The sequence below is a fragment of the Carcharhinus amblyrhynchos genome, chromosome 5 (genome assembly GCF_965287045.1).
Source record: "Carcharhinus amblyrhynchos chromosome 5, sCarAmb.v2.hapA, whole genome shotgun sequence".
Lineage (NCBI taxonomy): Eukaryota > Metazoa > Chordata > Chondrichthyes > Carcharhiniformes > Carcharhinidae > Carcharhinus > Carcharhinus amblyrhynchos.
In genome coordinates, this window is record NC_137328.1 from 25,339,095 (window position 1) to 25,354,807 (window position 15,713).

General features: G+C 44.3%; 1 protein-coding gene across 1 annotated transcript in view; it reads left to right on the forward strand.

Moving 5' to 3' along the window:
* The window catches only part of LOC145343407 (trans-2,3-enoyl-CoA reductase-like), a 194,461-nt gene extending 179,424 nt beyond the window's left edge, over positions 1 to 15,037 (forward strand). The window contains exon 13 of the mRNA XM_080189630.1: positions 14,881 to 15,037. Coding sequence (XP_080045756.1) covers positions 14,881 to 14,980 — 100 coding nt within the window. The 3' untranslated portion in view covers positions 14,981 to 15,037. The remainder of the gene's footprint in view (positions 1 to 14,880) is intronic.
* Positions 15,038 to 15,713: the final 676 nt, after the last annotated feature.

The following is a 15,713-nucleotide window of genomic DNA, read 5'->3' on the forward strand; positions in this document are numbered from 1 at the left end:
ACGCCCCATACCTCATCCACTGCCCATGGCACTTACCCATGCAATCAGAAGGTGCAATACCAGCCCCTTTAACATCCCAGGGCCCAAACACTTTTTCAGATGAAGCATCACTTCACGTGCACCTCCTTTAATCTGGTCTGCTGCATTCGCTGCTCCCAATGTGGTCTACTCGACATCAGCGAGACCAAACACAGACTCAGCGACTGCTTTGCAGAACATCTTCGGTCCATTCACAAGCAGGAACCAGACCTTCCTGTCACTTGCCATTTCAACACATCGCCCTGCTCTTTTGTCCACATGTCCGTCCTAGGCCTTTTGCAACGTTCAATTGAAGCCCAATGGAAACTCGAGGGGCAGCAAATAATCTGGACACACTGGGTGGAAATCCTCATTTGAGGTACATAGAATGGGAACGTCCTTACAGAAAGCAGAATATGAGGAAGTGTTATGGTAGCTGCTGGAATCTGTGGGTTGTAGAGATGAGAAGTCAAGAGAGGGAAGGGACTAGTCAGAGAAACCATGGAACAGGACAACTTTGATGTTTTGTTGAAATTCATTGACATAAAATATTGGGTGTGATTTACCCAAATTGGCTCTAAATGCCCAGGTCAGTGGTAAGAACTGAACAGTGTTGGCACTAACAATGCCTGTCAGGTAAAATTCTCCCACCTGATAGATGCAAATCTCAGGAAACATGCCAGTCAGCAGTGCTGACACTGTCCCCTGTTGACAGGGGCGCACCTCCAGCCCCTCAGCAAAGATGGCATCCTCCCCCCAACTTAGAAATAACAGGTCACATCCCACCACACAACAGAGGCCTGAGAGAGGCCTGACCCTACTCCCTCAGCTCCCCTCCACCCTCAAATCCTCCTCAGCCCCTTTGAATCGCCTCAGACCTTCTTATCTCCTTCCCATCTCAGACCTCCTCTACCTACTCCCTTCAAACACTGCTCAGCCCCCCACCATTCTCAGAGGTCCCTTTAGCCTTCCTCCCCCCTTGGGCCCCCTTCAGGCAATGCCAGTGGTGTACATCCCTTTGCACATGGGCCCACAACCTTGGCACAGCAGCTTGAACCTTGAGTAGGATCAAGGAAATCGGGGCAGTGCCCACGTGCCCCTCTGCCGCTGCCAGGCTGCAGAAGGAGGGTCTTCCAAGTGCCCTGGGGGTTGTTTGTGGCTATAGCTGCAGGCAGCTTCAAAGCAGCTAAATGCTTTTCAGTTCATCCTCTGTGTAAACATTGTCATTAGGAACAATGGGGGCACTTGGGATTCAAACATGAAGGCAAAGGTGAATAAATAAGCTGACTGCAGGATGAGTAAAATCCATTAAACTCTCAATCAAAGGAGTTAAAAGGATTGGTTTGAAATTGAATGGAAACAAACAATTTCAAAGGGTTTGAAGATATTTCCAAGGCTATTAGTTTTCTATGAAGGCTGAAAGACATGAAATAAATGCTGTGTTGATACAATGGGGCTGAGTGAAGAGCTGTGTAGAAGGCAAATCCCCCCCTCTTGAAAGTGATTGACTTCTTTCAGTCAGAGGACTTGAAAGGGATCTTCTCACACCTATAACTTCCTAGTAAAAGAATGAGTATCCCTTCTGCTGAATGGTGATGTGGAAGCTTTCCAGCTGTCCAGGCGGTAGGGAGATTAAAGTGACCAGGCAACTTCATAGATATTAGAGGATGGAGACAATAATGAATATTGTACCCAGGATGATGTCTGAGTTCACCATCTGGAAACTGAACAATTCCTTTCCCAGGCCTTGAAGGGGCAGTCCAGCCAATAAACGCCCAACCTAGTGGAGAGTGCTGAGTTTAACCCCTTGCCCCCAGCCTGAGATCACAGAACCCCATGACTCTTGGAGGACACTTCCTCTGTAACCCCACAGTGGCAGAGGGGTGCACATACCTACTCGATCCCCATCCCCCCACCTCCCCTCAGGATCCAACATGTCAGGTTCATGCTGGTCATGATCACATGACTAGCACCAAAGACTGCCTGGGTGAATGGTGGGACACTGCTGAATGGGCCCTCCAGTCTACTAATCATATGTTAACATAACTATTAGGTTGCTGCCTACTCTGAGCCGGAACCTGATTGGGGCCAGTGGGGCTGGCCAGCTGAATCCAAAATGCTTTGCTGCCTGGTGCATAGCCCATTTTAGGCCCAACACCCAATTGAGAGGGCGAGTGAATTCCCACTTGCGGCTAACGGAGCCGGTGAATAACCCCTATTAACTCTGTTTCTCACTATAGATACTGCTTGCCTTGCTGAGTATTTCCAGCATTGTTCTGTTTTAATTCAGTAGAATGTTAGGCGAGATAAGGAGAAGAAAAAGTAAGTAGAAACTCAAACAGTAAACTAGGGAGGAATTGGAGAAATAGAAATTTGAAAAACAGGAGATAAAGGTTGACAGAAAATAAGATTAATGAGAAGTAACATAAAGCATTGATTTAAAAGAGACCAAAGATATACAGAAGATTAGGACAATTAGAGGAAAAGGTTAATTGAAAGCAAAGGCTAAGAGAAGCTGAGAAAACGAGAAATAGGAAAATGACAAATGAAGCAGCACTGTTATTTTGCATATTAATATTAATGAATAAAATTAATTTTATCCAAATCACAAATGTAACAGGCTGCTGCTAACTGAAGGCAACAAGTTGCGGACATTTTCAGAATACAGCCTGTAAGGTGGAGAGCGGGAGTGGATGCCTGGTACTACAGACAGTTCCTGTCGGGCATCACATTCAAATGGATGATGAATTCACTTTCTCCACCTATGTTGCCCTGTCCCACTTTCCTATTATTTTAATTTCTGATCTATTATCGATGTTAAGGCACAAAGACATTTTAACATAAGCAAATCCAACAGTGAAAGCTTTGAAACACTTTCAGTAATCTATTTCGCACTTCTTGTATGACTGGTAGATTTGAGAAGTACTTCAGCAAAAATATGCTTATAGCAATTACAAAGTTCTATTTGCCTACTTTTTGTACAATATTTTAATTTCAAAATTTAATTTCATTTACTCATGTAAATAAAGAGCCAAAGTGAGGTTGAGTGATTACTTCATGCAATATAAGATCAACAATGTCTCAGGAACAATGTGGGTTTTTATTTTACCCCTGAGGAAGATTATGGCAAATGTCCACCCAGTACTTGTGTTCTGCCAGTGCAGGTCCTATTTTGAAGCTCAGTCATTTGAATCTTCTTGCACTTATTGCAAAAAGTAGCTGTTGTCTTCCCCCCACTGCTTACCTTCAAGGTAACTTTTGTCAGTGCATGCAACCAAAGCTAGAGATAGCACAGATACCTTTTACAATGGGAGGAGGGGTCATCAGCACCCAGACATGTCCTGCCAGACATCACTCATTATCCAGTGTCAATTCTCAATTCCAGTTTCTGGGCAGCAGAGAAGGGTGTCGGACCCAATCCTTCTGGCTCAGAGACAGAAATATTGCCATCGATTCAATGGTCACTCTGTCTAGATGTGATTCACTACTGGTTGTTGGTCCAATATTTAGAGACTGTGGGGGAAATTCTAACATTAAAGAGTGCTTGAGTCTAGCTATGGTGGGGTTAAGTATGCTGAAATGGATAGTGCCTATGAAATCTTCAATGTACTGATCTCCAAATTTGACTTAGATTTGATGAGCCTGTTGCATGTATGAGCTTAGCAATTTAAATACATAGGCACAGAGTTTCCACTTTGGACAAATTGAACCTCAAATTGTTCTAGTCTTGAGAAGCTTTTTATCAAGATGCTGCTTAAATGCATCCACATATCACAATAAAATCTATCATGAATCAGCCAAGTTGAAACTTTAGAACATAATTTTAGAAAAAAAACTTAAAATATTCCATAATATATTTAAGATTGGCAACATGATACAGTTTGATTAATACAACTGAATCACAAGAAATAAGCTTTTTTACTCAGTATTTAATCTAAAATCTGTGATAAATTTGATTTTAAACAACTAAAATTATCTTAATAAAAAGCTATATTGAAAATGTTAACTGGTTTCTTTGGGGTATATTTGCCTACTCTATTGTAACATTAAAAAAAACACTCCTTCAATGCCAAGATATGTCCTGGTGCATAAACATCTGCCTGCGTTTGAAGTGCCTCTACATAAACCTACAAAGAGGTGTTGGTGGAAACCCGCAGTGATGATTAATGTGATCTGAGGGACATGGCCAGTTTTGTGGCTCAGACCAGCTGCTATTGCAATGACTTTTAGATTAGTGCAAAAGATTCCGGAAACTCAATTTGCCCTGGACATAATTTGCACTTAAATTACTTTGATCTTTGCTGTTGATTTGGCTGATTCTGCAGCTTACTGGAAACATTTGTTTGTTGAGTGTTCAGTCGCTTTGATATTTTAACGTGCATTAACGTTTTATGGTGTGTCCGTACGTTTCCTATGCTTTCCAAAACCCTGCTGTGAAACCAAGGCAAGCACACAAGGCTTACCAAAAGTTGAATAAACAGGGCAACAGATACTTAGAGCTTGCTTGCAGTTGCTTTTTTTTAAACCTACCATGGTTAAATGAGTTGCTCCAGTGTAAGATTGTAAGGACTGTTTGTGCCCATTGGCTATACTGGGATTCAGGATAAGTGCCACTGGGGCTACCCTAGATTGGAGTTTAGACAAGGAGCAAGACGACCATTGGCAGCACCAAAACTCTGCTGTGATGGAACGGGCAGCTGGACGTCACAGACAGAAGCAGCAACAGAGAGTGAGGCAATTGAGGGGGAGCAGCAGCAGATACTGCCTGTTTTACACCTGTCCCATAAAAGTCTGCTGTGAAGGGGAGTGAAGAGATACAGGTTTGGGCTGGTGACAACCAGCAGCAGCCTGTGGGTTCAAAGCTTGTGGAATGGGGGGGAGGTAACGTTGGGTGATGAGAAAGAGCAGAGCTCAAGGTAGGGGTGGGAGCAGAGCTTGGGGGTCAGGGGGAGCAGAGTTCAAGGATGGGGTAAACAGAGCTCTGGGGCCAGGCTCAAAAGTTGGTGAGAATTGTGGTGGACATGCCAAATTTCCTTAGTCTTCTGAGAAAGTAGAGGAGTTCTAAGTATGTTGTCAACATCAGGCAATTAAGGATTGATCTCTGCAAGCATTAGTCCTCAGTTGTTTTCCACTATCTATTAGATTTGAATATGTTACTGACAGTGTGATGTATTTGGCTGTACAGATGTCAATGTGCCTATAATGACTATATCTCATTGATGAAGGGACCAATTTAACACAGCAATCTCATTATTTTATGCCACATGTAGAATTTATACTAATATATAACTTTCATTCATCAACCAGGTGAATCCTGGAACATGAATGCAACTCCATGTTGCCAGTCAATTGAACTGTCCACCTCTATCAGGTCTAAGGTATGACCTTGCAGGGCAGAAGTCACAGCAATTTTCATAATTCCGATCAACTGTTGAGTTTCAATGCAAGATTTTGCTTGGAGCTGCTTCTCCAAGGTTGTTTCTGCCTTTTAGCAGAAATGAGGTAGAGAGACAGGGGCAAGCTTACAAAAAAGATTCTAAGTCCAGGCCGGGTAGGAAAACCAGGAAGTTTCTTGGGTGAGTCCCAAATGTTATGCACTTAGTGCAAGAAAAAATGGACTAAACCATTCCTCACCTATTAAGGAAGGGGCAGGGCTTAAGTTGCCAACCAGCCTGCTATAGCAGCAGGGGGCGCTATTGCGCATGTGCAAACTTCAATGGCTGCCATATGTGCCATTGCATCTGTCAGGCCTCTCCTGCTGAAACCAGCCTCAATCCAGCACTACCCCCACCCCCCAAGTTATCCTTGGGGCCCTGCGGCTGATCGTAAGCCCCAATACCACCTGGAAATATCACACCCACCCAGCCGCCCAGAACAATTGCCCCACCCACCTCCCCACCACTATTGCGATACAGAGTGGCAGCAGGCCCCCTCCCTCACTCCTCCTGTACCAATCAAACTGCAGAGTTGAGGCAGGCCCCTCTCCCTCCCCCACCGATTGCTTGCAGAGTGGTGGGGTCACCCACTCCATCCCTCACCAATCGCTTACAGAATGGCAAGGGGGCACTCCATTGTACCCGATTGGACTGCCCTGACTTGGCCCTACCCCTTCAGGCCCCACTCCCTTCAAATCCTGCCTCCACAGGCCTCACCCCCTTCACGCCCCACTGCTGGTGGGTAGTGTCAAGCTGACAGGCTAGCACTGCCCAAGGTGCAACCCACCATTGGCCTTGACCTCCCCGGGTGCCTCAATAGCCTCCGGTTCTGCTGGTGACTCCATTATGACTGTTTACTATTCATGAGGACCAAGTATTTTCCTTGACAATAAGAACCTCTCCCAGCGAGGCTACAAAGGTGATTGAGCTGGGACAATTTATTTAAATAAATCAGGGAGGCTGATCGCTCAGATATCTGGTGTCGTTAAGGGCGCGAGAAACGAGAAATCAGGCATGAACCTAATTTCTCAGCTCTCGCGCAATTTTACCAGTTTAGCCCACCCATCAGGCAGGGTGAGCTGGTAAAATCGCGGCCACAGTCTTTGAACGATGGAGCAGTGAACAGTGTGCTGAAGGTTGGTGGGTAATAGAAGTCAAGGTAATTTGGGACCTGAGTTCCCCGAACTAACCAATGGCATGGCTGGGTCCCCTGGAGCCAACCAATGACAGAGCTGAACTGGCTTGCCTGCAGAAGGCAGAGAGTGGTTGTGGATGGGGCTTTTTCTGAATGGAGGTCAGTCACCAGCGGAGTGCCTCAAGGATCTGTTCTGGGACCCTTGTTGTTTGTCATTTTCATAAATGACCTGGATGAGGAAGTGGAGGGATGGGTAAGTAAGTTCGCTGATGACACGAAGGTCGGTGGTGTTGTGGATGATCTGGAAGGATGGCAAAAGTTGCAGCAGGACATAGATAGGATGCAGGACTGGGCGGAGAAGTGGCAGATGGACTTCAACGCGGATAAATGTGTTGTCGTCCATTTTGGCAGAACCAACGGGATGAACGAGTACACTATTAAGGGCAGAAGTCTGAGTAGTGTTGAGGAGCAGAAGGATCTTGGGGTCCGGGTCCACAGGTCTCTTAAATCGGCCTCGCAGGTGGAGGAGGTGGTCAAGAAGGCGTATGGTGTACTGGCCTTCATTAATCGAGGGATTGAGTTTAGGAGTCGGGAGGTAATGCTGGAACTTTATAAGACCCTTGTCAGGCCTCATTTGGAGTACTGTGCGCAGTTCTGGTCGCCTCACTATAGGAAAGATGTAGAAGCTATTGAAAGGGTGCAGAGGAGATTTACAAGGATGTTGCCTGGACTGGGAGGCATGCCTTATGAAGTTAGGTTGAGGGAGCTGGGACTCTTTTCCCTGGAGAGACGAAGGTTGAGAGGCGACCTGATAGAAGTTTACAAAATGTTGAGAGGAATAGATAGGGTGGACTCTCAGAGGCTATTTCCCCGGTTTGAAATGGTCGCTACAAGAGGACACAGATTTAAGGTGCGGGGAGGGAGGTTCAGAAGTGATGTTAGGGGTAAGTTTTTCACTCAGAGGGTGGTGAGTGAATGGAATCGGCTGCCGTCAGTGGTGGTGGAGGCGAACTCGCTGGGGTCTTTTAAAAGACTTCTGGATGAGTATATGGGGTTTAATGAGATTGAGGGTTATAGATAGGTCTGTAGGTTGGTAGGTGATGTGGTCGGCGCAACTTGTGGGCCGAAGGGCCTGTTTGTGCTGTAGTGTTCTATGTTCTATGTTCTATGTTCTAAACCCATGCAATGAGGAGGCCAGAGCCCAGAGACCCAAACAAAAGCAGGAGCCAGAGTTCAGGGAGACATGTATGTTCGGACTCGGGAAGGTAAGGTCTTGGCAGGCTGTGGACGGCAAGGTCGCATTGAGCAAAATGATAAACAAGCTTTGTCATTTTGGTCGGGCTGATGACAGCGATTGAGTGAATGTAATGTGTGGGAGTGAGTGAGTGACCGTGTGGGTGTGAGAGAGTGGGTGAACGACCATGTGTGAAAGAGAATGGGTGAATGATGTGCGTGAAAGACAGAGAGTGAATGAATGACTGTAAGTGTGTGTGTGAGAGAGAGAGTGAGTGTGTGTCTGTGAGAAAGTGAGTGAATGACTGTCTGTATGGTGTGTGTGTGAGAGAGAGAGTGAGTGTGTGTCTGTGAGAAAGTGAGTGAATGACTGTCTGTATGGTGTGTGTGTGAGAGAGAGAGTGAGTGTGTGTCTGTGAGAAAGTGAATAAATGACTGTATGGTGTGTGTGTGTGAGAGAGAGTGAGTGTGTGTCTGTGAGAATGTGAGTGAATGACTGTATGGTGTGTGTGTGAGAGAGAGAGTGAGTGTGTGTCTGTGAGAAAGTGAGTGAATGACTGTCTGTATGGTGTGTGTGTGAGAGAGAGAGTGAGTGTGTGTCTGTGAGAAAGTGAATGAATGACTGTCTGTATGGTGTGTGTGTGAGAGAGAGAGTGAGTGTGTGTCTGTGAGAAAGTGAATGAATGACTGTCTGTATGGTGTGTGTTTGAGAGAGAGAGTGAGTGTGTGTCTGTGAGAAAGTGAGTGAATGACTGTATGGTGTGTGTTTGAGAGAGAGAGTGAGTGTGTGTCTGTGAGAAAGTGAGTGAATGACTGTATGGTGTGTGTTTGAGAGAGAGAGCGAGTGACTGTGTGTGTGTGAGATAGTGAGAGTGACCGAGTTGGTGGGACATAGGGGTGAGTGACTATGTGGGTGGATGTGGAAGTGAAGGGTTTATTGAGTGACTGAGTGTGTGGAGGGTGAGTGTGAGCCTGCCTTAGACCCAGTCTGTTTTCTCACTCCATTTCACCACCACACACTAACACATGCACTGATCCTCCAACATCCTGGTAATTTTTATCACTTACTCTTTCTTAACCCAACAATTTATTGCTACAACATTGCTTTATATTGCTCAGCAGTTGTATCTTCCCCTAAAACCTCAGCTTTTTCTGAAATTCAGCTTCTTGTTTTGTCAAACCTTATCTTTCTGAAATTTGCTCATCAGTTCATGAGTAGATGCAAATGTCACCCCTGGAGTAACCAAGTTGGACAAACCTCCTTTAAGTAAATGGCTGCAACCTCTTTCTGGGTCACGGCTTATCAGCTCAGTGTTTGGCTGCTCTTCCCCTTCCTGCTCAGCAAGTAGCCCACCTTTGATACTATTGGCCAGCAGGCTGTTAATTGGCTGTAAAATGTATAATGCGCCATGTTTAAAAGGCAGGGGTGGGAGTCAGAGATCTGCTGATTTCCACCTTGGACTCAGGCCCATCTCCAAGGTGAATAGTTTCATTTAAATAAATGCAAAATCCAGCTTCCAGGGGATGTTGGAGCCTGAAGCAAAAACAGAAAATCCTGGAAAGTCTCAGCAGATCTGACAGCGTCAGTGGAGAGAAGTGCCATCCTGACTCAAAACATTGGCTCCATCCTCTCTCCACAGACGTTGTCAGACCTGCTGGGATTTTCCAGCATTATCTGTTGTTGTTGATGTAGTTTCATTTTCTGTGTAACTCATTAAAATAAATACATCAGTCATTGGAGTCGTTTACATTCTGTTCCTAAAAGTAGAAAGCTCAATTTAAATGAATTAAATAATTTGCTCCAATAATGATTAGCAGAAAGTGGTATAAACAACACTAACAAATACAATAGTTCAATGTCTTTTACACTTACATAAAAGCAACATAGGACCTTTGCATATGTGCATCACACCACAGTTGAAATGATTACAGGTATTCTTATTCACTGGCTATAACCATTAATGTAATGCCAAAGTACTATTTCATTCAGGGTCTAACACTCGAACCTTTCTAACACCTAATATGTGTATTGATGTCATTCAATGTGAATTAAGTAACAAACCATTCGTGTTATGAGGTGACACCCTTGTTCTATTTACAGATTCTCATGCAGAATGATTCTCCAGCACTTTATGAATTAATTGTAAAACATTAACAACAGAAAGAAATGTGAATGTAGGGCAGAATTCTCCTACTTTGAGACTAAGGGGATGATCCTCTGGCCTTATTAGCCCTGAGGTGGAACAAGGAGATGAGTACTGCTGAGCGCTCACTTCCATGGTGCCTGTGGGCAAAGCATCTGCTACAGGGTCCATGGGACACCCACAAATCATTTCAGACAAAAGGGTGTGTAAGTTGAGGCTACCTCAACTTCATCTGTGGATCCTGCGGAGATATCGAGATGTAATGGGAGAGAAAGGAACAAAGAAAATTACAGCACAGGAACAGGCCCTTCAGCCCTCCAAGCCTGTACAAACTATGCTGTCCATCTGAACTACAACCCCCTAACCTTCCATGGATCGTATCCCTCTATTCCCATCCTATTCATATACTTGTCCGGATGCCCCTTGAATATCACTAAAGGAGGATGAGGAAGATTAAGAAACAGATGGCATTTAGTGAGCACAGGTGAATATAGGCACTATCACAGCAAGGTCACCATTCTGATTGTATGTTGTTTAATTTCACTTTGCTCATCCACAGAGCCCCCTGCCTGTCTGCTTATGACAGCAAGCTTGGGGTACTAGTGTGTTCACACCTCAGGGCACCTCAGCCCTGTGAAATGTGAAAATAGAGTAAAAAGTCTGACAACACCAGGTTTTAGTCCAACCTATTTATTTGATAATATACTCACAAGCTTTCGGGGTTAGTCCCTTTGTCAGGTGAATGACCTGACGAAGGGACTAACCCCGAAAGCTTGTGAGTATATTATCAAATAAATAGGTTGGACTAAAACCTGGTGTTGTCAGACTTTTTACTGTGTTTACGCCAGTCCAACGCCAGCATACCCACATCACAAATGTGAAAATGGCAGTGCTATGTTACTGCCACCCTCTTGCCAGCTCCCACTAAGGAAGAGTACTCCCTCAGGTGTGATATGGACTGGAAGAGCAGCTTTTACCATGAATTAATGGTCATTCTCATATAGTAAGATTGCTTTCTCATTAATAACTGATAATTAAGATATTTTGAGTAAGTAATTATCAAGGAACAGCTTTTCAAATGTAGTTAGGCGAGCAACTTAATCTGATCTTAAATTATTAGTGAGAAGTGCAAAAATGATATTTAAACAGAAGGTAGAATTTAATGCCACCCAGCAATGATTTCAGAGATGGGGTTGAGGGTATTTAATCAGAGGAGAGGTTGCTGAAGGGGTCCTGCCTTTACCCAATTAACTCTGTGTGGGAAGGCTCATGGAAGGCTTCCCATCTGGACGCTAATTGAGAGTAATAAGTAGATAAGGGTCAGAGGTGGAGGGGGGACTGGTAATGTTAAAATAGCGGCATGGGCTCGTTGGGCCGAAGGGCTTGTTTTCCGGGCTGTTTTTGTTCTTTGTTCTTTGTAATTATTGCCCACTTCAGGGCCTCATCCTACTACTGCTGGTATTGAACTAACATTGAGTGGGGGCGGTGGGGGAGAGCATTTGTCAACAGGCAGGAAGCCCAAAAAGCCGTTGTCCTTGTCAGGATTGCTTATAGGCCTGTTCCATCATGGCCCCTGTTCTGGATCAGAATTCTCTCCCTCTCCTCTTCTACAAACCCCTGCCCCCTGACTCACATCCTGCCCTCACTCAATTTCCACCTTGGATCCTATGCTGATTTATTACCCGCTGCTCCCAGTGACAGTGCCTGCAAAGGAGAGCTGCCTCCAATAGGGTGGCAGCTCTCAGCAAGGGAGGCAGCAGCAGGGGCGGGATGGGGTGGAGGAAGTATGGGTATGTGTTTATGGGGGATCAATTTCCTCCCTCTCCTTCTGCACTGTAGGGATTTTATGGATTTCCAATCCTGGGATCATTGATCCTAGGGAAGACTTGTCAATGGTCATTTAAATGCCTGATAGGCACATAATATGCCAGAACTTGTCCAATGAAAGTCTCGTGGGACCCTCGCTGGCCCTCCACTCAAACAGTTAGACCCCTGCTGGCTGCCTGATTAAATTCTTCCTATGGCACTTCTCAATGCCAAATGGGTTAAATTCCAAGTAAAGGCATTTGGAGCCTTTTAGAAGCAGTGCAGACCATTTCTTAATTTGTGCTGCCTGAGATATTTAAATAGTCCAGAAAGGAATCTTGTTGGGTCTCGCTGGACTGTTTTATTTAAATAAATTAGATTCACTATTTTAACAAGCATTGTCTGTTGAATCTTTTCAATAAAATTCTATGAATAGTACTTCAATGTAATTCTACTAAATGGCACTGAGTTACATTTTATAATTTATAATATTATAATTATCATTTGCACTGATGATAAATTTCTTCAAACATCGGGGAAATGTATTGAGACCTACAAGCTAATCCCTTAGATTCAACTGCCTTTACCATTGCAAATGTGGAATTTAATAATTAAAAATTGTTGGGTGAATTAATTAGTTGTACAATTTAAAACTTAAAACTTCATGTTCACATTTCCAAGAGTGTAATATTAAGCACTTTTGATTAATAAACTAGCAGAATTTTACAACTCGAAAGCTATTAATAAATTGCACAAATTAAATTGGAGAATATGTATAATAAACATAAAGCCTTCTAAATTCAAACTGAGCCTTGTAATGCCCACCTTATTAAATTAGTTCATGCAAAAGTATTTGACAATAAAAATCTATTATATGCCAAAAATATGTAAAAGGTTTTTCTCTTAAATAATCAATGTATTTGAAAAGATATTCTCTTCATGCACAGAAACATTATTCAAGGAATTTGACTGCGATCCTCCCAAAAATATTCTAAGGGTTGAATTGCATAAGTGGGCCACTGCACATACGCTAATCTGTCAGCGCCAAGATTGGTGCATGCACAGTGGCTCCTGTTCACTGGCCTTCCAATTGTTTGCCAGCTCAATTGCTGGCTAGCCTTGTGACCTCCCCATCACTGTCCGTGCGAACCCCCCACAGCCCCGGACATGTCCGGGTCAGCCACGACCTCTCCACCCACACACAGCCCGCCTCAACCTCCCGCCTCCTCCTGCCCCCAGCAACTCCGATCTCTCACCACCACCCCCCGCTCCCCCTTGTTCCCCATAGCGACAGTCCCAAACCCCTCCTTCACCCTGATAGCCAGCCCCAATTGCTGGACTCCCTCCCTCCCTCCCTCACTGATGCAGACTGCAGAGTGGCAGCAGCATCTCCCACTCCCACCAATGTCCTCCCAAAGGCTATGTCCCATCAGGCCCTATCCCCATTAGGCCCTGCCCTCTTGGCACTGCCCAATGGGCAGTGCCAAGATGCCCCCTGGGCATTTGCATTTTGCCCCTTGGTCAATGACAGTACGCCAAGGCTGGCACTGTCAAGGTGCTGATGCCAAGGGAGTCACACGCCCCAGCGCCTGACCCTCTGGGATGCATCGATTGCCCCCCCTTCACCCCAGCAGGGTCGAGCTACCAACTCCCCACATGTGGGGGGTTATAATTTACCCCGGTGGTGTGAAGCACTCCTGGCAGAGAACAAGAGAGAGGTTAGCGGCTCTGGAGACTTCAGTTCTGGACCCGCTAATGAGATTCCAGATACATGATGGTGAGAGGCTGCATATATTAATGACTGAGAGTGCTGGAAATCTGGCACTGGGAGACATATGATGTGGAGATGCTGGTGTTAGACTGGGGTAAACCCAGAAAGAAGTCTCACAACACCAGGTTAAAGTCCAACAGGTTTATTTGATAGTAATCCCACAAGCTTTCGGAAACGGTGTTCCTTTGTCAGGTGTGTGGAAGGTTCACTTAGGCATGGATTACGCGAATCGACTGCCGCCAAAGTCTCCAGTCCTGCTGCGCTTCAACAGCAGCTCAGCAGCATGGGAGAATGCTCCCCCTCCCCGAACCCCACCTTATGTTTATATTGTTAGTTTTTAATACATGAGTGTTTACATCTTAGATTCATCCTCGATATCAGCGACAGTATTGATGTACAACACTTCATCTCTGTCACCATCAGACTCATATTTAGCAAAACTAACAAATGCCTGTGCCACGCGTAAAGGATATTGTTAAAGTATGCTGGCTATAAATCAAATTATGATTATCTTACAGAGCTTGATAAAAGGTTTGAGATTTGAAATATTGATAATTACAATTAATTAATCATGACAATCTGAATAAGGTATTGTGTTTTTTGATTCTTCAAACAAGTCTCTTAATTTGAATAATTTTTCCCAAAGATAAAAGGCTGAGACAAAAGAAAAAGGCAGAATAAATATTCCATTTTGTACACTAATGTTGATGAAGCATTGATGTGAAAGCATGCTGTGAAAAAGAAGAAGGTGGAACCTTTGAGATCTGTGAACACTCTGGAGGCAACTTGGGACAAGCATCATCTGTGATACCTCCCTGCAGTCCAAAAGATGTGCTGGTTAGGTGGATTGACCATTCTAAGTGCACCCTCAGTGCACCCGAAGATGGCCCAGTGTGTGGCCACTAGGGGGTTTTCACGGAATCTTCATTGCAATGTTAATGTAAGCCTACTTGTGACACTAATAAATAAACTTAAAAACTTAAAAAAACTGTTTCTTCCCATCTCATCCCTTCTCTTTCTCCATATTTCACCATTTCAAACCATAAGGAAGGCGTTCTCACTGGGAGATTCTCTATGTAAAATTTGAGGTTAAATTTGCTCAGCTCCAGAGCTGAAAGTGGTAAGATAAAAAGAATGCTACCCTGGGAAGTTTGAAGAAAAACAAACAAACTACAGGAAAAAAACATAGTTCCTGATGCAATCACATAGAAACCACTGAGCTCCAGTTGACATTTATTTAGAGGCAGTATTTATATAAAAGCAAAAAATGCAGAAAAAACTCAACAAGCCTGGCAGTAATTGAACTGCTAACATTATATCTGTGTTTCCTCTCTGTAGGTGTTACCGGCCCTGCTGCATTTTTCCAGGACTTCTTGCTTCTATTCAGGCTTCCAGCATCTGCAGTGTTTTACTGGAGCTCGATTATGAGAAATCATAAGAAAATCATGGTCATGTCCACACTCAGTTGTCCTCTTTTACATTTGTCAGTCCAGAAGGTTTGGTGCACTTATGGATTTGAATGTGAAGAATTATGCTTTGGGGATATGGACTTAATTAATAAAATCTAGAATTGAATGCCAGTCTCAGTAATGTTGACCATGAAACAATCATTTTGTCAGAACCCATCTGGTTCACTGAGAGGAAATCTGCTGTTCTTACCTAGTCTGGACTACATTTGACGCCAGACTCATTACTGCCCTCTAAAATGACCTAGCAAGCCTTTCACTTCCAGAGCAATTAGGTGTGGGCAACAAATGTTGGCCTTGCCAGTGATGCCCGCATCCCAGGAAACAATTTTTTTTTAAGAAAGGAAAAAATTTGCCTGAATGAGGTTTTAGGAGCAAGGATCAAAAGCTTGATAAAGATGTAGGCTTTTACAAGGGTCTTGATAGGGGAGAGTGAAGTGGATTCAGATGGAGGTGCTTAAAGTAGAAATTTAAGAACTTAGAGCCCTGGTAGCAGATAATGTAGTTGTTGCTAATTGGGGAGATGGTAACGGATACACAAGGTCCCCAAGTTGGAGATAGGGCTGGCAGAGGGCTCAGTGATAGGGAGAGTAAGGCCATGAAAAGTCATAAAATGCGCTCGCATTCATCAAAGGAGTGAAGAATGTAGTGAATGCTTAATTCACTTTAGCAGTGTCCATAAGCGCTCCTTCACTAAATATTCCA